This window comes from Berghia stephanieae, chromosome 3 (assembly GCF_034508935.2).
Source record: "Berghia stephanieae isolate SIO BIC M18660-M18661 chromosome 3, UCSD_Bste_1.3, whole genome shotgun sequence".
NCBI lineage: Eukaryota > Metazoa > Mollusca > Gastropoda > Nudibranchia > Aeolidiidae > Berghia > Berghia stephanieae.
Window position 1 is genome coordinate 77,125,453 of NC_088362.1, and position 25,581 is coordinate 77,151,033.

The 25,581-nt window shown below is 38.2% G+C and overlaps 1 protein-coding gene across 1 annotated transcript; it reads left to right on the plus strand.

Annotated features, from left to right (window-relative positions):
• On the plus strand, positions 1-25,576 carry LOC144968493 (heat shock-related 70 kDa protein 2-like). Its single transcript, XM_078906921.1, has 9 exons — positions 1-255; positions 7,787-7,991; positions 9,086-9,291; positions 10,733-10,888; positions 13,400-13,669; positions 14,777-15,062; positions 18,963-19,165; positions 22,214-22,415; positions 24,453-25,576. The coding sequence occupies exons 1-9, from the start codon at positions 253-255 to the stop codon at positions 24,839-24,841; spliced, it is 1,920 nt and encodes a 639-aa protein (XP_078763047.1). The 5' UTR covers positions 1-252; the 3' UTR covers positions 24,842-25,576.
• Positions 25,577-25,581: the final 5 nt, after the last annotated feature.

The following is a 25,581-nucleotide window of genomic DNA, read 5'->3' on the forward strand; positions in this document are numbered from 1 at the left end:
GTTTTTGTTCTAAAACGCATATCGTTAGAAGTTCTCAATACACGCTCTATCATTTTTCGTATTTCTAAAAAAAAAAAATAAAAAATAAAACACTCACAACAGACTTACACGCCATGTTCTCCACATGAAATGTGTTCCCTGTCGTGTTTGAAACCATTTTTGAAATCGTTAAGTTGAGTTGTGCTGTTTTGTCCTTCTGAGACAAGCAATCCTTTTTCTTCCCGACTTGTTGCAGAAAGCTGCCCACTAAAAATGGTAAGTTATTTACACCCTATTCCAGATTTTTAAGATCAATTTTAACTTAGCAACCCCCCCCCCCTTCCCCAATTCAATCCCATTCAATATATACTGTTGAAGCTTCAATGCTAAAGATAGACGAACCATTTGTGTTATGTGGAATGTGTTAGGTCATGGCTCTATATAATAATTATATCCTGTGACAGAAATGTTGGGAGACCTTCCGTACAGTCCTCGATGTAAAGGAATTGTCCAAATCGCTACTAACTGAAATAGAAAATAAATGTGTGTCCATCACAGCAATGAGACCATTATCAGATCTACAAATAAGTACACGTCAGTGGCGATCCTAGCTTTTGAAATCAATGGGCATGATCTATATTAACTTTCGATGTACTCGAGGTCATTGGTCACATTGCAAAAGTGACCCACTTAGTGAAAAGTGTTCACAGCTTTTTAAATATCTAACATCACGATTGGTCATTTGATTCAGCTTGACACATGGATATGTTTATAACATTTGTAAACAAAGCAGCGTGTTTACATTTAAGAAATATCCAATCGTTAGACAGCAACAAATCATGTGATTGATGACCTGGTTGAATGAAAACATGAATATAGATCGCTCCCATTCATAAATCATTCAGTGAGTGGCCATCCAAACTTTTTCAGAATCATTATTATCATTATTATTATTATTATTATTATTATTATTATTATTATTATTATTATTATTATTAATATAATAATAATAATAATAATAATAATAATAATAATAATAATAATAATAATAATAATAATAATAATAATAATAATAATAAGCATATTTATATAGCGCCTTTCATTGAAACCTCAAAGCGCTTTTTTTAAAAATTCAAATACAATTCAACCAAAATATCAAAACAATTAAGAACATAAAAGGGCATCAATACATCATCAATATAAATGTCACATACAATACATTTAAAATTCAATTAAGTAAATATTTTCTGAAAAGATACGCTTTCAGGGTTTTTTTTTTTTTGAAAATGTCTATTGAGCTCGAAAATCTCAGATTGAGGGAGATCAATTCCAAATCGTGGGTCCGAATTTCATAGTACCTATCGCCAAAATATTTAAGTTTAGTTTTAGGAAATGCTAACAATTTTGAATAGCGGGATCTATGATTTCTCAGAGGTAATTACGGTTGGAGTAAGTGTTGAATGTAGAGAGGGACAGAAGACTTAAATACACCGAAGCAGATAAGGGCTATCTTATATTCAATTCTAGCCCGGACTGGCAGCCAGTGGAGGATTCGAAGCATGTCCTTTGTATCATCGTAATAAGATTTTCCCAGGACTAACCTAGCCGCACAATTCTGTACTCTCTGGAGCTTGTTTATTTTGTTATTAAGGAGACCAGCGAGCAGTGAATTGTCGTCATGACGTGACAAGACCAATGCAGAGACAATTATCTTCAAGGTGTTGAAGGGTAAAAACGACCTAATCTGCGATATTCTACGGAGCTCATAGTACATAATTTTCACATTGTTTATATGCTGTTTCTAAAAAAGTTATAAATATTACTTTATGGTTTTAATATGCAATGAATCCAAATAAAAAACATTCTCACCAAAGACGTCAACAAGACGGAACAAAACTAAGGACATTATATAAACTCGCATCCTTCGGAATTATAACCAAAAATTATTTTTTTTTAATAGAAACATGCAGGGCGACCAATAATATTGCGTCTGTTTTGCTAGTATCATAAATATTTATTAGCAAAATCTGCTCATGTGATGTTATCATGGGATGAAATATATTCAATTTGCATGACTTTTTTCATTGAGGTTTTGTACAGGTATATCACTTGCGATGATTTTCGTTCATTAGTTGTGCGGTAATGTGGTCTGGTCGATCGGAAGATCCTGGGTCCGAGTATCGCTCCGAGCGGTGTATAGTGTAGTCCTTGAAAAACGCTCTTGACTCATTATCTCATCGTACTCAGATGTAAAATGAGTATCTGGTCGTTAACAGCGTTGTCTCTGTCGGGGAAAAAGTATATAATCTCGCCTAACAGGCGTCTTGTGTCGTCCTACATAGTGACTGTGTAGCAGGATAACTACTTCAGTAGTTTCACAGCACCTAAAGAGGGTTTTTTTTAAAATAGGAGCCCCCTTGAACCCCCCCCCCCCTCCCTCAACCCTAACTAGTGATAATGTAACTTGATGAAACGTTTGCCATCACTTGCAATATCGAAATTGATGAGAAACTATGGAAGTCCTGCCGTTGAGTCTATTAGCTAGATCTGGAGTGAACTTTGCGATAGACAAGCGTCCTGCCTGAAAGATGGCAAGTAATTACCGCTTCAGAAACTGAGATAAACTCTGGCTTAGTTGGCACTTTGGTTGTGAAGAACCACGCACTGGGGATATTATGGAGTTGAAAAAGTTTTTTTAATTTTCTTTCCTTGAAATGGTTCCGACTAGTTTTACTGATTGTGATCAACGTGCCAGAAACGTTTTGTTCCAACGCTCCAGCTTTTATTTTAGTCTTTTAAATAAAAACAATAAATAATACCTACCAGCATAAAATCGGTCGCGATTTCATTTTACTTCTTGCTAAAGTAAATGTTGCTGCTCGAATCTCGAAGAAATAAATAACATGAAGTTGAATGTAAGCTTCGATTTTATTACAAGAACAAATCAAATGAACGTTTCTGGTTTCCCCTTTATCAACAAAACAGGATGAATGTAGTGTTTCATTCATCCTGTTTTGTTGATAAAGGGGAAATCAGAAACGTTCATTTGATCTGTTCTTGTAATAAAATCGAAGCTTACATTCAACTTCATATTATTTACTTCTTGCTAAAGTAAAAGCGATGCTAAAATAACTAGTAATCCTACCTCATTCTATCGTTGACTTACGATATTGCTCAGCTAAAATTGAAATCCACATGTTTTAAATCTTCTTTTTTCCTTTAAACCCACTGACTCAATAAGACTAAGCATTACTGTCGATTTTGCAATTTCAATATAAATTGGAAGAAAAAATGCCTCAAGTATCAGTATTCTGCGGCTCAGTGATGGCTCAGAAACCACGGATGCAAAAGAAATTGTCAACATATTAAACGAGCAGTATGAGAGCGTGTTCACCATTGAATATCTAAATCTGCCCTGAATAAGAGCTCTATACCATCCATACCAAAAAAATTTCTGAATTTGGAGTAAAAAAACAACTTTCTTTAGACGCAACTAAAGCGAGTGGCCCAGATAATAAACCAACCAGAGTATTAAAAAACTGCAGAAGAAATAGCTCCATACCTGACCAAAATCTTTCAAGAATCAATCGATGAGGGTCATGTACCAGACGACTGGAAACATGCAAATATCAGCGCAGTATTAAAATATATCAGTACAGTATTTAAAAAAGGAAGAAACCAATCATCTATCGTCCGATATCCCTCACTTGAGTGTCGTGTAAGATCCTGGAACACATCATACATCATCATGTAATAGAAATTATTGAGCATCATGACACAACTGTATGGCATAAAACATCAAGGACTCGAAGACAACAAGAAAATTAAAAAAAGAGAAGTACCAGTAAATGATAAGGAGTGGCAGCACGTGAATATGAAAAATACTCTGAAGTTCATGTACACGAACGCAGACAGTGTGATGAATAAAAGAGAGGAGCTAAAGGCTATGGCAGAAGAAGGAGATCCAGATGTGATAGCAATAACAGAAGCTAAGCCAAAGAATGCAACAACACACCCAACCATAGCAGAGTTAGGTATTGAGGGATACACTATAATAGCTAGCAGAGATTTTGAAACTTCCGGCAGAGGAGTATACTTATTGGTGAGGGAGAACCTCAAGGTTAACCCCATAGAGGAACTCACAGATCACGACTTTAGGGAGAGCGCTTGGTGCTCGATTGGAGTAACTGGACAAAGTCAGATACTAGTAGGAGTGATTATCGGAGCCCAAATAGCACAGGAGAAAATAATGAATGTTGGAGATGATAAGGAGAGCATCACAAAAAAAGCATTCAGAGATAATTATTATGGGAGACTTCAACATGCCGGAACTGAAGTGGAAAGGGATGGACGAACCAAAAGAGGGAAGCCTGGAGGAAAGTTTCATAGAAACCATTGAAGATTGCTACCTACAACAGATAATAAAAGAACCCACAAGACAGAGAAAAAACCAGAAGCCCAACGTATTGGACTTGATATTGATGGAGGAAGAAAATGACATTATCGACCTAAGACTGAGCCACCCACTGGGAAAAAGCGACCATGCGACCATATTCCTAAAACTGAGGGCGACATCAGAGACTGTAGATGAAAAACTGACACTCAGATATAGAAAGGCTGATCTAGAGAGTATGAAAGAGGAACTGGGGCATATCAAATGGGAGGAAATACTAATCGAGGACACCGTAGGAAACAACTGGAGTAGATTTACCAGAGTACTTAACCAATGCTTCGAGAAAAACATCCCGAAAAGCAGAGGGAACCGGGTTGGGAGAGGAAATCAACCTTGGATGACGCAGGAAGTGAGAGAGGCATTACGGAAGAAGGCAGTAAATAGAAGATACTCTAGAAGCAAAAAGGAAGAGGATTGGGACAAATACAAAAGAGTGAGAAACGCAACTACTAAAATAGTCCGACAAGCGCATCAAAAGTATGAGAACAAGATAGCAGAGGAAACGAAAGAAAATCCTAAGGTTTTCTGGAGTTATGTAAACAGTAAAATGAAGACAAGACAGGGAACCTGTGACATAAAAAAGAAGATGGCACTTGGGCATCTGAAGATGAAGACAAGGCAGAGGTGCTAAATCTCTGCTTTGCAAGTGTCTTTACAGTGGAGAACCAGAAAAACTTGCCAGATATTGCTAAAAGAAGTAATATAGATACTACACAATGGCCGATTACTGAGGAGAGAGTAATGAAGAGACTACAAAGCCTAAAGGAGAGTAAATCACCTGGATCTGACAAACTTCATCCTTACATCCTAAAAAACTTAGCAGAGCAGCTAGTAGAACCCCTAACCAAGATATTTAACCAGTCGATGAAAGAAGGAAGACTACCAAGGGAATGGAAAGAAGCTAACGTCACAGCCATATTCAAGAAGGGAGACAGAAAAAATCCAGAAAACTACAGACCAGTGAGCCTGACATCTGTCGTCTTCAAGCTCATGGAACAACTGATTAGAGAAGAAATGGTTGATCATATGACCAAGAACAAACTATTCAGCAAAGATCAACATGGTTTCATGGCGGGAAGGTCTACAGTAACAAACCTACTTGAAACAATGGATGACTGGACGAGAGACCTGGAATTAGGCAACAATTTAGATGTCATATACCTCGACTTCAGAAAGGCATTTGACAAAGTTCCACACTGGCGCCTAATCAGGAAACTGGAACAGTATCAAATTAATGATCAGACAGTCAAATGGGTCCGAGATTTCCTCAAAGATAGAAGACAAAAAGTGATAGTGAATGGAACAGCATCAACGGAGAGACTGGTAACAAGTGGAGTTCCACAAGGAAGTGTACTGGGACCAGTTCTCTTCCTGATTTATATCAATGACTTGCCAGACAATCTATCATCTAAATGTAAAATCTTTGCCGATGATACTAAGCTCTATGGAGTAGCTAATACAGAAGAAGAAAGAAAAACCTTACAACAAGATTTGAAAAAGCTTGAAGAATGGTCCGAAATATGGCAGATGGAGTTCAATGTAGATAAATGTGCAGTTCTTCACCTAGGAAAAAACAACAGAGAAGCAACTATATAATGAAAGAAAAACCCCTGCAGAAATCCAATGGGGAAAAAGACCTAGGAGTATTTATTGATAGGAAGCTAAACTTCAAGAAGCAAATTCAAGATGTTCAATCTAAGGCTAGTAAAACACTCGGAATAGTGAAAAGAAATTTCAAGAATCTGAAAACAAAACACATGACCACCATCTACAAGACTATGGTTAGATCAAAGCTGGAATATGCTAACTGCATATGGTATCCGAAGTTTGAGGGAGACAAAGACTGTTTGGAAAGAGTGCAAAGGAGAGCAACAAAACTTATCACACACCTGAAAGACAAAACCTACTGTGAGAGATTGAAAGAATTAAATCTCCCGAACTTAGATTACAGGAGAAGAAGGGGAGATATGATCCAAACATAAAATAGTAAAGGGAATAGATAGGGTAGAGGCAAGATTCCTTAAACCAAACAAGAACATTCAGACACGAGGAAACAGCAAGAAACTGAAAAAAGAACGTTTTAAAACAAATGAAAGAAGGAACTTTTTTTCATCTAGAAACATCGGCGTAACAAATACCAGTCAAGTTTCTTTAGAAAACTATTACTGCCAAGGAGAATGTGAGCAACATCTTTGTAAGTGGTTTCAAAATTGGTTATGTGGAAGAACGCAACAAGTGAAATTTGAGGCCCAGTCTAGTGACGTCTGCGACGTGATATCTGGAGTGCCACAGGGTATTGTTTTCGGGCCACTATGCTTCATCTATATCAATGACGTCGTGGAAAACCTTTCGAATGAAATCCAAGACTCTTCGCAGACGATAGCCTCATCTTCCAAACAATATCCAACTCTAAAGATTCAAAATCATTAATATATGACATTGACTCATAATAACAATGGGCGGGAAAATGGCAAATGAAATTCCATCCTTCGAAGTGCCAATTCATGACTGTTTGCCGCAAAAAGAAACCCCACCACCACGACTAAGAAATGCAAGGACACTAACTCGTGTAGATAACATCCAATACCTAGGTGTCAATATCCAAAACAACCTGAAATGGAAAAAGCATGCGAGTCATTATGACAGCTAATGCCAACTGAGCATTCAGGTTCATTACATGAAATCTCCACCAATGCTCACAAAATATTAAATCGCACGCATTTACGTCCCTTGTAAGACCAATTTTAGAATATGCACACACCACATGGGATCCACATACAACTCACATGAGCATCTCATTTTGCTACAGGTTGCAGGCCGAGGGGGGAAGGCTGAGTCTCAAATGCACTAGATCAGCTACAATGGAAGAAGAAAAGAAGCAAGACATAAACAGATGTAAAAAATCGTAAACTGGCACAGCACATCAATAATAGTAACATTTTGCCTCCGTCTGCAAAAAACACATACTCAACAAGAAACAACCATAGCAGGAAATTTACAAAACCACAAACACTGATTCATACAAGTTCAAATTCTTTCTTCGAACCATTGATGACTGGAACAAATTGCCAAACAGTCAACAACATATCCACAGAAACCTTTTAGAGAGACACTTTCAGTGTTTTATTAGTAGTTTACGTGATCTTATTGTTACACAATTTGGAACTGTAAATATTTGCACAATGGACAGAAAAGTCTCGTGTATCTTAAAACATTGGATTGGATGGATTGGATTGGAAAAAAATAAAACCTCTTGACAGTCAGTAGTGCATCTTATGAGGTCTCATTGCTCAAAAGCGTGATACTAACGGGTAGAGTGGACCATAAGTGGAACTTTTACTTGACTTATTTCAGAATGCTGGCAATCCGCTAGTCCTTGGTATCACGATGGGGACCATGGTGACAACTGGTTGTATAATGGATGATTACTTCGCAAACATCTACTATGACACAGGACATGTTGAGTTGCCGTGCTTCGTGGCCTTCACCGAGGCTGGCTGTTTGTTTGGGAGGATGGCCTACATCCAAATGGAGAATAACCCTGAGAACACAATTTATGGTGAGTATGGTGGAGATGGTGGTGGTCTCTGTTATGATGAGGATGGCAGTGGTGATGGTGACGATGATTATGAAAATTTAATTGTAACTGGAACCCCTGCAATATTCATCTCTGCCCTGTCCCTGCACACGGTTCAAATAAGTTTCAAAATTATTAAAATGTAGCATATTCGTTTTCGTGACAAGAAAGAAATTTTTAGCAATTGATCCATAAGACATTTAATTTATGTTGATTTGTACAACTGGAAGGGTTCTAAAAGCCCAATACTCTTAGCTTTCTGTCCTTATCTTGAAGCGAAGTAATTTGCTTTTGTTCCAACCCTGGCTGGAAATCCCTGTGTGGGGGAGACAGTCAATTACGAATGGCTGTGTTTACTTCTGGTAAGGAGAGAGTTAAGATAAATTAAGGAAATTTCATAATTATATAATACATATATATATATATATATATATATATATATATATATATATATATATATATATGTGTGTATGTGTGTGTGTATGTGTGTGTGTGTGTGTGTGTGTGTGCGACCCATCGCATCAACACGATATTCATTTGGAGTGAACCTAATGCCGAAAAGTGAATTTTGTTAAAATGATCAGTCATGAAATTTGTCTTTTCCATTTTAGGAAAATGTTTATTCTTCTTAATAAAAACACTGACGAGATCTAATCTTCACATGTTTTAATATTAATTCAATTCTCAGCATCCAAAATACCCCAACTTAATGCCGAGTTGAGGCGATGACACCTTTTTTAGACGCTGAAATTATCTAGAAGTGTCTTTTAAAAGTCCTTCGGAGCCGTTAGGCCCATTAAGTCGGGGTTTATCCCGGTTTATATAGCTTGCTACCCTTTGGATAGGTCGCTACTCTATCGCAAAGTGCTTTCCGTCATATCTAACAGACCCAGCTACTCAATCACTGCTGGGTGAGCAGAGGGGAGTCAGAAAAAACCTCGACTGCAAAGGGGATCAAGCTGTCCCTTTGCGTATGAAGCGAGTGCTCTACCAACTGAGCTATTAGGGCTTAAGAAGGGTAGGTCTAAAGCACATTAAATTGAACTAAACCAATTCGTCCCCTTTGTATTCAATAGACGTCAAGAGGCTATTGGGTCGTTTCTACGATGATCCAGATATCCAAGACTACTTGAAGGAATGGCCTTTCAAGGTCATTAGCGATAACAACAAACCCAAATACCAAGTGACATGCAAGGGCAGAACCACCACATACTTCCCAGAGGAGGTCATGGCCATGTTATTTAAAAGAATAAAGGAACATGCGGAAAGCCACCTGCGCATAGTAACATTTTTACGATATATTTTTTGTTGTTGACATTTACAATTCATCTCTCTCTCTCTCTCTCTCTCTCTCTCTCTCTCTCTCTCTCTCTCTCTCTCTCTCTCTCTCCCTCTTCCTGTCCCTATCTCTCCCTCTCTCCTCTCTCTCCCTCTTCCTGTCCCTATCTCTCCCTCTCTCCTCTCTCTCCCTCTCTCCTCTCTCTCCCTCTCCCTCTCCCCCCCCCTCTCTCTCTATTTATCTCTCCATGGTTGAGGGGAAATGGCTTGAGTCTTTCTCTCTCTCTCTCTCTCTCTCTCTCTCTCTCTCTCTCTCTCTCACACACACACACACACAAACACTCACACACACGCGGGTGGTTGGATGGGAGCATCACCCTTGAATCATATACCTATGATGTTCGCATGGGTGTACGATCCGATAGTGATGTCGTTTCTTCTTCTCTTTACTCGCCTATCCTGCTTCTTCGGTTTGTGGTTGTATTTTTGACAGGGGATTTTTTTTTTCTGTAAATCTTCTGCCTGTTTGTTCTTGGTTATTTATAATTAAGCTTATGATATCTTTAGGTTATGATTTTGATTTACATTTTTACTATTTTTGTTAGATTGCTTGTTTTTTTTGTTTCAGCGGTCTCTCGTATAACCTCAATTGTGTTGGAAGAGACCTAAAGCAACAAACAAACTCACACACACACACACACTTTATAATTCTTTTCTACTCTTGTTGGTGAGAAATCAAAACATAACTATCAGTCTATCACAACTAAATTATTTATTAGTGTTACTATGATTATTTTCATTTTCATCATAATCATCATCATCATCATCGCCATCTTCTCCTTCCATTGCACACACACACACACACACACACACACACACACACAAAATTTACCTCTGTTTTAACAATGAATATGTAATAAAATACTTCCTTTTATTGTTTTCCGGATGGACGTGGTTTCCAGAAAACGTGGTACGGTACAATATGTATTGTATCTTTTATGAGTCATTTTACTCCCTTTATTTTACTTTACATTTTATTGACTCGTTTAGGCGTACTTCTAGATTAAGATATTCATTCATTACGTGTATTCATTCATGTACCATCTCATTCTTATTTCTTTTCATTTCATGATTCGATTTTGCATGCAATGTAGTAGTCGTCCATCTACAGTAAAAAGTAAACAATTCGTTCTTTCATTTCTGTATTCATTCATAACCCATTTAATTCAACCACTGATTTCATGGTTCTGATTGTGCATTGAGTAATCGTCCAAGTAAACTATTCGTTTTTTCATTCTTTTCTTCATGTACCCATTCATTCAAGATTTCATTCCATAGTTCGATATTGCATTGAAGTGTTCGTCCAACTAACTTAAACACTATTCCTCTGTTCATTCTTATAACAATTATTCATACAATCCTTCATTTCCTGGTTCTGATTCTAGCCCTTGATGGATGCGGTCATTACAGTCCCACCCCAATTCAATTGCCTACAAAGACAATCAACACTAGACGCCGCTCGCATAGCTGGCCTTAACCCCATAAGTATTCTAAACGAAACAATGGCTGCTGCAGTTGTCTACGGATTTTTGAAACCACAGGTACGAATTTTTATTCTTATGGATCGCTGTGCACAGTATATATTCTGATCAGTTATCTCGATCCGGCAATATATAGGGGGTGAAACAGGGGCCAAAAAGTGAATTTACAGTTATAAGTGATAAGAGATGCGACATTTTACTTTTTACCTCTTAAATAATTTTATATTCTTTATAAATGAAGCAAAAGAACGTTAGCACAATTCTCTTATACCCGACTATAAATTCAAATTCCATCACCTAAACCGTTCCGACATTATAACGTGCTCATAGCGCTTTACAAGGGATCCCTAGCCAACAGCAACATAACACTGTAGAACGAGACATGGCGCCTGTAGGCGATGTTACTTTTTTTTTTTTTTGCGACAGAGACGACACTTTTAATGGCCTTGTGCCCATTTTACACCCGATGCACGATGAGAGAATGTGAGTAAAAGCCTTTTTCCAGGGACTCAACAATGCGCCTTTCAGAGCAGGACTCGAACCCGGGACTCTCGGACCCGAAGGCAAAGGACTCCAATTCAGAACCCTTCGATCCGAAGGCAAGTGTCATTCCTCAAGCCCCATAGCAACAAAAGTAATACCATTTTGAGACAATGGGTCACATATATGACCGATCGTCTTGACACGTTTACGTGTCTGTACGGACGTCATGCTTACAATTAAAATTTAAGCTTAACTTAGGCAATTTGAATGAAGAAAGATTCTTTGATCGAAGAGAGTTTGTTTCTGAAAACTCAAAAAGCTTCAACTTCTTAATTCTTATCATTTTGGTCTTACACTTATGTTTTCTTGGTATCAATTGCTCAGTTGGTAAAACACTCGCTTCACACGCAAAGGTACCGAGATCGATCCCGGGTTAAGTCGATTTTTATATATTAATCCATTTTAGTCTTTCCTTAAAATGGACCCTTAAGACGAAATAGCATCTGCCTATATATATTTCGTCTAAAGCGAACTTTAAATGAAGGATGCTTAACTTCCCGATGCTCGCCGCCATAATGGTGCGGAAAATATTTCCTACCGTGTATTAACTTCTATGAAGCTACCGTTCCATTCTCACCATATCTATAGATAGAACGAAGTTCACATCACTCAGGTCTTTGTTATTTTTTTTTTGCCATCCGATTTAATGAGTAATTCTCACTAAACTGTATTAGACTATATACGTTCAAGGTTACACATAGTTTCTGCGTGGTTCCTGACTTCCCATAGTGGACAGTGTCATGGTCTCAAGTGAGTAAAGAGCTACTCGACTATGCATAAAGATATATGTAGAATGAGGCCCCAGAATTTACTAGTTACTATAAATGAAAAACAATTAACGATTTGTTTACAATGAAATAAAAATAATGATGAAATTTAATTAAAAGAGATAAACAGTGATCGTGGCAGTTACAAATAGAGATATGAATATTTTACGTAACTTATGATAATATCTCAGGTTCGTAAGTTTACGTTTCCAGGCAGTTGATGGGCTTGGATGATCTATTCCTCTGATAACAGGATTGGACTCGTAAAATTCCACTTCCAGGCAATTGGTAAGAGGTTATAGTGTAGTACAGCGGGCTTGGGTTTGATCCTTGAAGATTATACAATCAAAGTTAAAAGCTCCGGCGTCTTAATGGTGTAGATATAATATCTACAAAGTCCCAAAAGATAAAAATCTTACAATATATATATAGGAATAGAGTGACTGGCCGTCCGGCATAGATTGTGGAGAGAAAGTGAGTGTCAAATGTTAGACCTATCAGCTTTTATAATAAGTGGCTACGTGACAGAATGTAGAACGAAAAGTATTCACTAATTAGAAATTAATTCGAGGGAAGGCTATAAAAGGAAAGACGATCTAATATTAGAAGGTAAAGTTTATCTAAGCCTACCGAAATATAACTGGAGTGAGATGAATTCAGTTCTTAATAAAATAAAATTTAATAAGATAATTGTGAACAATCTTTACTGTGACAGACAGGGAGCTACGTACTGTGTCTTCTATTCCCCTAATTTGTTTTCCAACTTGCTTTCTGTCTTTGTCTTGGAATGAGATTACTTGGTTTTGTCCTGACCCTGACCAGATACCCTGACTGAGAAGGAAACAGTCTAATGTATAGTTACTTTTGGGAGATATTTTTTCCTTGTAAATCATATCTCTGTTTTGCACTGTATTATGTTTTGTTTACATATTAATTATGATTTGTAAACATTTGAGTGCATTCCTCTTAGTGGGGACTTTTACAGTGTGCTCTTTGAATCTACATATGTTTCCTATTTGAACCAATTCCCTTTGTCTTACCTTTTCTTGGGTGCTTTAATTGTAATTCTTACTATCCAATTTTCGTTCTTTTTACTGGCGTTGATATGACGTGAGTGTGTTGCAAGCGCCGTAAAACCCTTTTTAAAAAAAAACAACAAAAAAACAGTTTTGTGTGTTGGTCCGTTATACTTCCGAATGGTAATGTGAGTTTCTTATCCAAGCGCACACTATTCTTGAATTCATTTCAAATCGTAATTTAGCTTCCAGGAGAGAACGACAAAAACATCGCCATGATCACAACAGGCTGTGGATTCATCGACGTCAGTCTCATCACCTACGGACAGAGGGTCTTCGAGTGTAGAGCCAGCCGTGGAAGTTGTACAATGGACATCAACAGGAACATGGTTCACTATTTTGCCGCCAAGATCCAACAGAAACACGGTATAGACGTCTTCACTGACAAAAGAGCTTACGCACTTCTTTGGAAAGCTTGCGAGGCTGCCAAATGTATCTTGTCACAACAAAATGAGGTTTGTTGTAGCAATTTTGTTTTTTTCTCCTTTCTTACACTTTTTTCATCTTATTTATTCTCTCTCTCTCTCTCTCTCTCTCTCTCTCTCTCTCTCTCTCTCTCTCTCTCTCTCTCTCTCTCTCTCTCTCTCTCTCTCTCTGGGTGGAGTTCCTGCCTCCCACAGTGGGAGTTACTGTGTCTTCTATCCCCTTATATCTGTTTTCCAAGTTTTTGTCTTGGAATGAGATTACTTGGTTTTGCCCTGCCACTGGCCGTAGTGCTTGGCTGGGATGAAAACAGTCAAATGCATAGTTATTGTTTTGGGAGATATTTTTTTTTCCTTGTAATTGTAATTTTCTTCTTTTTTACTGGCGCTGATATGACCTAAATGTGTTGCAAGCACCGTAAAATCCTTTTAAAAAAAACAAACAAAAAAGCAAAACAAATCTCACTTTCTCTTTTCTCTCTCTCTCTCTCTCTCTCTCTCTCTCTCTCTCTCTCTCTTCTCTCTTTCTCCTCTCTCTTTTCTCTCTTTCTCCCTCTCTCTCTCTTTTCTCTCTTTATCCCTCTCTCTCTCTCTCTCTCTCTCTCTCTCTCTCTCTCTCTCTCTCTAGATCTATCTATCTCTTTCTATCTCTCTCTGTCTCGTCTCTTATTTAAAATGTTGTAGGAATGATAGTACAAAAAGTGTGCCTTACAGGTGAATTTTACCGTATGAAATGGAATTATGGTTCCATATGATCTGCTTTGAGAAAAAACTAATCATTCACCCTTTCCATACCAATCACAGGAAAATCGTCATATTCGTAACGATACAACCAACATTTTTCTTGTTAAGATTTCTTTCGCATATCACAAAATGGGGTTTTTCTTCTTTTTTTTTTTTGGTCATAGTTATTAGAATTCAATGCTGTGTTGTACAACCTGTTTTCCTGCTATTCCTTCTGAGAAGGGTTTTAAAAAGTCGATTTTTATGTTGGATGGATATGACTTTTAGGGAAAATTTGGAAAAGGGTCGGTAAAGAAAGAGTTAAGCTTTTTGAATATGCTAAATCTGTGGAAAATTACTATAGAAATATTTATTGATTTATTTGATTTTATATTACTTTTACTCACTCGCTTTCAGGCCACTGTCAAAATAAACTCAATAGCACCAGGGGTCAACTTTGAGGACGTCATAACGAAAGGGGATTTGAGGGAAATTCTTCTTGATCTGAGAACCACGATACAGGATGTTGTAGAGCAGTGCATGGCTGACGTTGACTGGGTACCAGGATTCCTCGACGAGTGCGTCTTAATTGGCGGATCATGCAAGGTCCCTTGCATCCTTCAACTCTTCCACGAAATGGGGAGCCAGGTCAGCCAAAGACAAATCATGAAATTTCCAAAACTCGCCTCTCTTGTTGGGGCAGGTATGAGACACGATACCCATCGCGTTAATCTGGTATCATGTCGGGACCAAAATGATGATTTTAGTTTGTTAAATTATACGATCAGTATCTGAAAGTTTGATAAATTGATAAAAAAGTACAACTCACTCCCCACAATAAAGGCATTTATCACTTAATTTCAACGATTTTAGAATTTAATTGTAAGCATAAGGGTCACCCCGCCATGATACCATTTTGAAATGAATTGCCATATATTTTAAGTTTATTTATTTTTTAATTATACATTATCGTTGCTTAACCATTCTAAATGCTTTGCATGATACGCATCAAATAAAACCAAATTTTCTATAGTCGGGTCTACTCGTCAAAGAAATAAAGTGTGCATCATCTAACTCTTCATAAAGTCCACTAAGGTGAAAACAACTCACAACATTGATACAGGCGAACGTAGTTATTGTTGTAAATGTGTGATTTGGGTGAGGTGGTTTTATTATGGCTAGGTAAACAAAAAATTCGATAATCTCGTGCACATGCCACGTGGCTATATGGGACACTCAAAAAAATGTTTAGTCTGGTTAAATAACGGCTAAAAAGCTCGAGTCTCAAAAGAAAAAAGACGAGATGTGTGTTTTACTTGATGAATTAAGACCATGTCGAGATTATCTCCCGAAGAATGGAATATGGCGACTAGGATGCTTGAAACTGGTGAGTCGGTCACAACCCGTTTCAAAGCACACAGAAACACTATATCTAGACTTTGTGGGCGTTTCAACACGACTGATGCAACAGTTGATGCGCCACGGACAAGTCGACGTGTACATTTTACTCATACATGTACGAACTCGGTTCCTCGATGCAGAATGGGCTTGGAAGGAACATTCATGGATTGCGAAACATTACTGGTCAAACGACCCGAAACAGACAAGAGAAAATAATCAGACCATGGAGACCAGCAATTCGACTAATTTCAACCCTAAGCAAGGTGGGCCAGGGAACTCATAATGGGTGAATTATCTCAATGGAGATAAGTTTTATTTAATGATGAGTCCAGATTTTGCCTTAAGGGTCACGACGGACGCAACTTGGTCTATAGAAGACCATCAGAACGTTTTGCTGACTGCGGTGTTCTTGGAAGAGAAGGCGAAGAGGCAGCATTATGGTGTGGGGAAGTATTTCACACAATGCCATGACACAGCTTGTAATAGTACATGGCATCGTTACCGGTCACCGGTACCTGAATGAGATTGTAATTCCTCATAAGGAACCATACATTATCAAACATGGTCCGGACATGATATTCCAGCAGAGCATTATCCGTCCACACGTTGCTAGAAATGTTGTGGAGTATTTACACAAAGGAATCGATGTACTGCCATGGCCTGCCGTTTCACCAGAACTATCACCATTAGAGCACGTTTTGGGACGAGCTGGAACACAGGCTAAGTATGCCACAACCAACGACGTGGCCATCAACAGTTGGCTGGTATATTGGAAGAGTGGTACAACATCCCCTGAAGCAAATACAGCACCTGATATAATCCACACGCCGACAATGCTAAGGTGTGATGAATGCCAACGGTGGCCATACCTGCTATTGAAACAGAAACATCGTTTTTGGTGAGTGACGGTTTTCACAGGCATGTGGCAACACGTAAATCATAACAGATATGAAAAAATAATACACCAATCATTTACTGATAAAATAAGTTTCTAGATCATTGGAAAGTTTCAATCATCTACAATAAGTGCAAGTTACGAATTTTTACACTTGAAGTTTGATGCACAGTTTCTATTTTTGACCAGTATATTTTATGCTGTACAAGAGGCTTATTTGGCACCGTTCCACAGAATCACTGTTGCGGTGTCCGAAAATACCTTTAGTCAAGTTTATAAAATGCTTCATAATCAGCAGGCCTTGATATAAAAATAAAAGCTGTTCTATCGTGTACAAGTGGCCTGATTAGATATTAAATAATCACTCTTTCAGTGTCCATAAAACGTTTCATAATATGAACCAAATATTCATTTTGTGACTAAATATGGCCATTTTTGCACTACTTTTTCATATACAGTGTTGATCGCCTAAATGCCCGCCGTTTAAATGTGTTTTTTTTTTTTGCCTAAATGCCCGCTATTTTGGAATAACAAATTTCTCTTTAAAGTATGACCGCTTTTTCAAACTGGTTTCGCCTACATGTCCTTCTCGAAAGCAAAACAAAAAAAAAATAATAGAAATTCACTGCATCACTTACGATCAAAAGAAGTGATTCATACTGTCATGGTCTCAAGTGAGTAAAGAGCTACTCGACTATGCATAAAGATATGTAGAATGAGGCTCCAGAATTTACTAGTTACTATAAATGAAAAACAATTAACGATTTGTTTAAAATGAATAAAAAGAAAGATGAAATTTAATTAAAAGAGATAAATAGTGATTGTGGTAGTTACAAATAGAAACGTGCATGTATTGCGTAACTTATGATGATATGTCAGGTTCGTAATTACGTTTCCAGGCAGTTGACAGGCGTGGTTTCTATAGTCCTTGAAGATTATACAGTCAAAGGTAAAAGCTCCGGCGTCTTGATGGTGGAGATAAAATATCCACAAAGTACCAAAAGATAAAAATCTTCAAATATATATAAGGAATGGAGCGACTGGCCGTCCGGCATAGATTGTAGAGAGAAGTGAGTGTAGAATGTTAGACCTATCAGCTTTTATAATAAGTGGCTACGTGACAGAATGTAGAACGAAAAGTATTCACTAATTAGAAATTAATTCGAGGGAAGGCTATAAAAGGAAAGACGATCTAATATTAGAAGGTAAAGTTTATCTAAACCTACCGAAATATAACTGGAGTGAGATGAATTCAGTTCTTAATTAAATAAAATTTAATAAGATAATTGTGAACAACCTTTACTGTGACACATACCTCGTTTGGGAAAGTGTTTCTTGACCGACTAATAACAACGCCCAACTTACCCGCTTTCTTTTTCCATCCTCTCTCCAGCAAAAATATTTTAGACAGAGTAGATGGATTGATAGATAGATTGGTAGATTTGTTGATTGGTAGATTGATAGACTGATTGATAGATTGATAGATTGATTGGGCCCGCGATGCCAGGGATCTCCACATGGCCCTGTCAGCAGTTATTCTTGTGGGTATCTCGAGGGACAGACCTCTCTGCTTTAGGTCCCTCTCCACGGTACGTATCCAGGTCCCCTTGAGGTGGCCTTGCTTCCTCTTTCATTGGGGTGTCCATCTCTGAGCGTTCCTTGTCAGTGTTTCCTCATGTCTGCGACAGACATGCCTCAACCATTACCATCTTCTTTTGACTCTCCATAGACTCTACCTCCGATCTAGCTCTCAGGTCCTCATTAGAGGTTGTAGACTTGGCCATAAGGCCCGGCATATCGAGGGTGTCTGTCATTTGAGTGGAAGGGGCCTATTTGACTTGCTTTGCTGATTACCGACTGCTATATCGTTTTCAGCAGCAGCCAATCAGAAGACAAATGTCAGAAGTTGACGGGACGCTACACGAAGAGGAAACATTTTGACGGCATCGAATGAGTCTGCTAGAAAGAGAAAGGGTGGAAAAGGTGTAACGAATAGTGAAGTTGGGTGGTGTTATTAGATGAACAAAAAGACTATCCCAAGCAAGGAATTGCCATTTCTTTTGACCGTATTGGGTGCAGTGAAAAATGTCTTCTTGGCGAACATTTAAGCGAAATCAGTTTAAGAATTATGTTTTTAAGAGGCATTATTCTGTTTTTCTAATTAATGTGCATTTCGGCGGTGGGCACTGGCGCGATCACTAATTTATTTCAATTTAAATAAGGGGTTGTATGTATAGTGGACACAACTTACTATCGTCAGTAAGTACTCTGAAATATTCCTTTCTCCCCTTTAACTCTCCCACGAAGGGATGCGTGCCGCATCCTTGAAGGGTGGAATCCAGATGGGTCTTGAAGACTTGGTCATCCTGGAAGTCGCCCCAAAGACGGTCACCGTTTTGTCACGAGAAGGCAAGTGTCGGCCATTTGTACGTCACAATGACAACATCCCACACTGGTCTACGAGGGAATATACCATGTTGTTGGAGTACCAGGCAGACTTTTACCTCGAGGTATGTTGTCTTCTCTTAAAGCACAGATATAATGTCATTGAGTTTATTTGGCAAAGCGCCACTTGGGTCAAATCAAAAACATTTTCTGGGTGGGTTGTTTTGCCCCTCCAAAAGTGGGCAGAAAGTAATTTGCTGTGTCCTATCTCCTCTTCGTCTGTTTTCCCCGAGTTGCTTTCCGTCTTTGTCTTGTAATGGAAGTACTTAGGTTTGTCTTAGCCCTGGTCGGTGTCCTTGACTACCTCGGAGGGAAACAGTTAAATGTATAGCTATGATTTTAGGAGATATTTTTTTTCTTCGTAAATCATCTATTATGTACTTTTACATTTTTTTTGTTTAAAATATATAATGGTTTATTAACATTTAAGTGTATTCCTCTTACTGTGGACTTGAACTTGTGCCTGGATGATACTTTTAGGTGATCTCAAAGTACACTGCTAGTATGCTCTTGTAGTCTACACCTTTTCCCTATTTGAACCATTCACTTTTGTCTTAATTTTTCTCGTGCGCTTTCAATTTTAATGTATAATTTTTTTTTTTTTACTATCCCTCCTTTTTCTTTTTTTCTTTTACTGACACTGAAATGACCTAATTGTGTCGCAAGCGCTGTAAAATCCTTCACATTTATTAGGGCACGTTGATCAGCGGTGGGATTTGCCCGCCTTTGTGATCTTATGGTATAAATAACAATGTGAAATTTAATTACGATAGAATGGACGTCTCCTTCATCTGTAATATTCCATTCATCCTGTTTGTTGATAAAGGGGAAATCCGAAAAGTCCATTCTGTTTTCGTAATTAAATTGAAGCTTACATTCAATTTCACATTGTTATTTATGTCTTTGAGCTTCGAGCAGCAACATTTACATTACCCAGTGATCTTATGATATGACACTCGCATTCGGACCGGTGGTTCCCTGGTCTCTCCCGTTTTCCGCTCTTAGCTGCGCAATGTTGAGTACTTGGAAAATTCTCTTACGTACACATTCTCTCGCCTTACTCAGGTGTATGATCTCCTCTCTGTTATAGACAATGGTTCATGTTCTTTGCTGAATTTGCTTGACCTATCGTCTGCTTTTGATACTATTGATCACAATCTTCTTCTCAAACGTCTTGAAATTACTTATGGCGTGTCTGGTGCAGCGCTTGATTGGTTTAGGTCATATTTGTTTAATCGTAAACAGATTATTACGGTGGATGAATATAGATCGGAGGAAATCTTTCTTGATTGTGGGGTTCCCCAGGGTTCAGTACTTGGACCCGTTCTTTTTGTTTTGTACGTTGGCCCTCTGTCTAAAATCATCAGAAGTTTTGGTCTGTCTTACCATCAATACGCTGATGATACGCAATTGTACTGCGCTCCAATATGAGAAATTTACAAGAAGTATCAGCCAATAGTAAAAATTGTATCCAAAGTGTTAAGAAATGGATGAATGAGAACAGACTGAAACTGAATGATGATAAGACGGAGGTGCTGTATGTGGGGAACAGGAAGTGGAAAAGTGAAACAGATTTGAAGTTGGGGGATGCCTCTATTCAAATTGTTGACAAAGTGAAAAACCTTGGCACATTCTTAGACTCTGGACTGTCGATGGAGCATCAGGTTAATAATTTGGTTAGATCTCTCTTTTTCCAACTAAAAAAGATTGCTTCCATTAGACGGTTCATATCTGAGGATGTGACCAAGCACCTGGTTGTGTCCCTCGTACTATCGAAATTGGATTATTGTAATGCTCTGTTGTTTGGCGTTTCGCAATACAATCTGAAACGTCTTCAGATTGTCCAAAACAGCGCTGCCAGACTAGTATTTATGAAGCGTAGGTGCGACTCTGCCGGACCTCTACTTCATGACCTGCATTGGCTGCCTGTTGAGAAAAGAATTAAATTCAAAGCTTGTGTTTTAGTGTATCGTTGTCTTGAAGGTACTGCCCCTTCCTACCTTTCAGAACTAATTGAAAGATATTCAAAACCCCGCCCCTTACGTTCGGCCAGTGATTCCACAAAACTAGTTGTCCCTCGAATTCGGAAAAATGCTGGAATGAGATCCTTTTCTCATTTCGGACCCTCTATTTGGAACGCCTTACCGCAGAGCATTCGTGAAAAAGAATCTTTGTCTATTTTTAAACGTTCGCTTAAAACATATTTGTTTCGATTTTAGTAGATGGTATGAGAAGCAAGATAGGTTTGGTTTGTGTTGTGTGTTGTATTGTGTGTGTGTGTATGTGTGTGTGTGTGTGCTTGTGTGTGTGAATGAGTATGTTTCAGCCAAAGTAATTTGTAATTTAAGCGCTTAGAGTCTGGTGTCTCGGAGTTATAGCGCTATATAAGTTTTCAGCATTATTATTATTATTAGTAAAATAAGTCCCTGACCGGTAGCAGCGTTAACTCTGTCCCCAAAAAATGTGATGAAAGTTTTACAAGTGTCGTGTCTCATCCTATGTTGAATGTTACCGTTGGCTATGGACCCCTTGTAAAGCGCTTTGCGCAAGTTAAATGAATATTTATATATTATATCAAAATGCTTCCAAATAAAGAGGGGAGGGGAGTGGGAGTCTTCATGGATTTTAACAATTTTCTATCACTAAGTACTGTCCACCAGCTATGAAGCTGTCAGAGGTGGTGATGAAGAATTTGGGTTTTTTTTCGGAGGCAATGGCTGAAGAACGGCATGGAGAGCCTAAAGATGTTGTGAGAATTATCTAGATTGAAAAAGGAAATGCTCAATTGACCAGTTTTGTTTCATCCCAGCACAGTTTGCTTAAAAATCTGCAATCTTCCGCGTTTTGAGGACCAGCGTTATGGTGAGAATCAGCGCAAATAAGTAATGTAGCCTATGTGTCGTGATAAATGAATTGATGTCGCCTCTTGTCGCTCTATGTAAGCCACCTTTTTGATCTGGTATAATGTCGGAATAAACAAATTGAAGAAAATTCATTTTAAAGTCAAAATTATGATCAGAATTGGGGAAGACCTTTAAGACATCATTTTGAGACGATTGGTCACGTTACGTTTAATTTTTTTTTTAACCTTTTAATTTCCATTCATCATTTAGATCTACGAAGGTGAGAGTAAGGTTGTATCCTGTAACAAACTGGTGGGCAGGTACTGCGTCACAGATTTCCCGCTTCGAAAGAGGGGCAGAACCCACCTCAGGGTCACATTTCAAATCGACTCATGTGGCCTTTTGGTCATTACAGCCGAGGACAAGTCCCTGGGGGCCGAGGAGGGCCCAGTCACCGTGCGGAATGAATCTGGTAGGTATAAAATGAATGTCATTGATGTTTTGCACTTAGCTATAAAAAAAAAGTAACACCCACCAGCCGGATATAACGTACCAACATAGAACTACGTGTAAACTTAAACGTTTAGTGAGAACCAGTCGTTAAAATGGCTGTCTAGAAACAATAACAAAGAGCTGAGGAACGTAAATTTCGTTCCATCTATTTCTTTCGACCGTCATTTGAGTGATAAGTCGCTAAATTCCCTAATGCTATAAACGTTGAGGATGAATCACTTTGTGATTCACATGGCGGGCACAATTGGTATGTACGTTGACTTAAACGAATACCATAAATAAGATTGATTTATTTGGATACACGTATGACGGCTCAGAGGTATTGTCTAGTTCTGTGATAAAAAGTTAAGCGATGTTAAGCGTGGTCAGTGGCCGATGGTTACATTGTTCGTAGAAAATTCTGGTCCCCACGTTGTCAGTGGGTAAGGCATCTAACACATATTACCCCACTTGACTCGGGTGTGAATAAATACCTGGCTACGGGCTGTGACGTGTATTGCAAGTTATCACAAAAAGGACGCTAATAGGCGACTGGTACAATATGAAATGGAAATATGGTTTCATATGGCCCGATGGGGAATGAATGAAATTTTGTGAAGGGCATGATGGTATTCAGATATATATCCCTTAATTCTTGAACATTGTTGAGTTTGTCATAATGTGATTGCTGAAGCTCTTCGTCTCTTAGCATATGGCATTTATATCCGCTTTCTTTCAAATTATTGCGTTGCTAGTGTGATTCGGTATTTTATTTACAATTAATTTGCGATGATAATATCATGATCACTTAAGCCAGGCGCCATCAAGCAGTTTTGTTATAAGACTTGGTCTGTTTGTGAGGATTATATCTAGGATATGCCCCCATGTAAGCTAAAGTTTATTCGACTCGGACCATGATCGCGTACTTTTTTTTCCCAACGAAAGCGCTGTTTTTTGAGTGAGAGTATTGGTGATTCAATCTATGTCGGGAAAATTAAGATTACCTCCTATCCATGCGACCCCATTTGTGTCAATTGTATGAAAAGATCTTATTTGATTCATTTGTTATATTGTGTTGTTTGAGTTGTTTCTATTTAAAATGAGACTCCCGTAGTGGGCATGGGGGTCGCTGTTGTCTTTTATACCCTTATTTTCCAACTTGCCTTTTTCTTTGTCTTGCAATGAGATAACTTGGTTTGGTCCTATCCCTTGTCGGAGTCTGGCTGTGAGAGAAAAGTTTAATAAAAGTTTTGGGCGATGATATTTCTTTTACTTGTAAATCGTCTTATGTATTGTTACATTTGTTTTGAATGCATAATGTAAGCATTTGAATGTGTTCTCGTATTGGGAACGTGTGTTTGTGGCTGGATGGTACTTTTAAGCGATCTCAAACTATGCACAATGATAGTATGCTATTGGACTTTACATCTGTTCCCTTCTTGTACCATTCCTCTTGTCTTACTTTTCTTGTGTGCTTTTTTTTTAAAAGTGTAAATCTAGACTTTTTTTACTACTCCATTTACTATCTTTTTACTGTTGCTGAAATGATTTGAATGTATCGCAAGCGCCTTAAAACCCTTAAAAACAAAAAAAATATTCAATGAGAAAAGTAAGTTTGAGTGTTTTTTATATAAAAAGACTGATTTGATAACGATAACGTATTCTTTTTTTCCAGTTTAATCGGGTAACAACATTCTTTAAATGTTATGCCTAGTTACATTTTAAAACTCCGATTTGATATACAGGGTGTCCACAAAGTCTCTGGGTCCATGTCGTACTTCCCCATCTATTTATGTTTATTCATTTATGCTATAGATTGTGGAGATTTGGCCGAATGATGCTTTTCCTCACTGAAGAAGAGGTCATGTATAGTAAAATACTATTCATTTACATCCCAATCGAATAAGATAAGAGTTTTTAAAGAGGAATTTGTACTATTACCATGTACCCAGACTTTATGGACACCCTCTAGTATGTATTGTCCTGAGCATTTATATCTGATCAATATACATTTTAGGTATTATATTGAGGGAGGAATTACCAAGAATAGTGGAGCAGTTCAGAGAATCATTCCCACCCGAGCCAATTCCGCCAATGGCAATGATGCAGGAACCCCATCACCCAGGTGTCGGCCATCCCGCACAGCATGCCCCGTATGCCCAGTTCAATGCTGGTGTTGATGGTGGAGCTGGCGATGGACAGCCCGGAAACGTGCAGCAGGCCGGTAACGTGCCGCAACCCGGACACGAGGTTCAGCCCGGAGAAGCGGAGCCTGGGAACATACATGTGCAGCAAGAAGTTCAAAATGAACCCCTGGGCATCCGCACAGGAAACGGAATGGCTAATGCAAATGGACAAGAGAACGCGATATGTTGTAAAAAGATCCTCATGGGCGACCATCCATGATGCTGACTCGTTCTTTTTTTTAGTTAGTCATGATGAATTTATCGTGTAAACGACGACGTTAACATTTTTGTTCAGGTCTGATAAACGAACGTAAATTATGGGCTTGATTTGACATTGCATTGGACAATTTTTTGTGTTGGTATTTCCATAACAACATTCTCGATGGGCTTCCCGACCTCACATCATTGTGGGCAAGGAGTTTGCTTTGTCTTCTATACCCCTATATGTTTTTTTAAAATTGCTTTTTGTCTTTGTCTTGTAATGAGATTACTTGGTATTGTCCTTTGCTTAGCCGGAATCCTTGGCTGAGAGGGAAAGTCAAATGAATCGTATTAAATTTTGGAGGTGGTACTTTTTATCTTGTAAATCATCTCTCTGTTATGCATTGTATTATTATTTTTTTGTTTATCTCAGACTAAGGACACCGAAAGTGTGCTCTTGAAATCTACACCCGTTCCCTATTTACAATATTTCCCTTTTGTCTTACTTTTTCTTGTGGGCTTTCAATTGTAGATCTATAATAACAAATTTTGACAATCCCATTTTCTTCCTTTTTACTCGCGCTGAAATGACATAAATGAGTAGGAAGCGCCGTACAGCCCTCTAAAACAAAATTACAAAATTTGAACCTAGAACTATTTGGATTATCAGACATGCAAATGAATTCACGTCGGTAAATGACATAGAAATGTAACAAATAAAGTATCGATGATAAATATGTTGAAATGGCAAAAACTTTG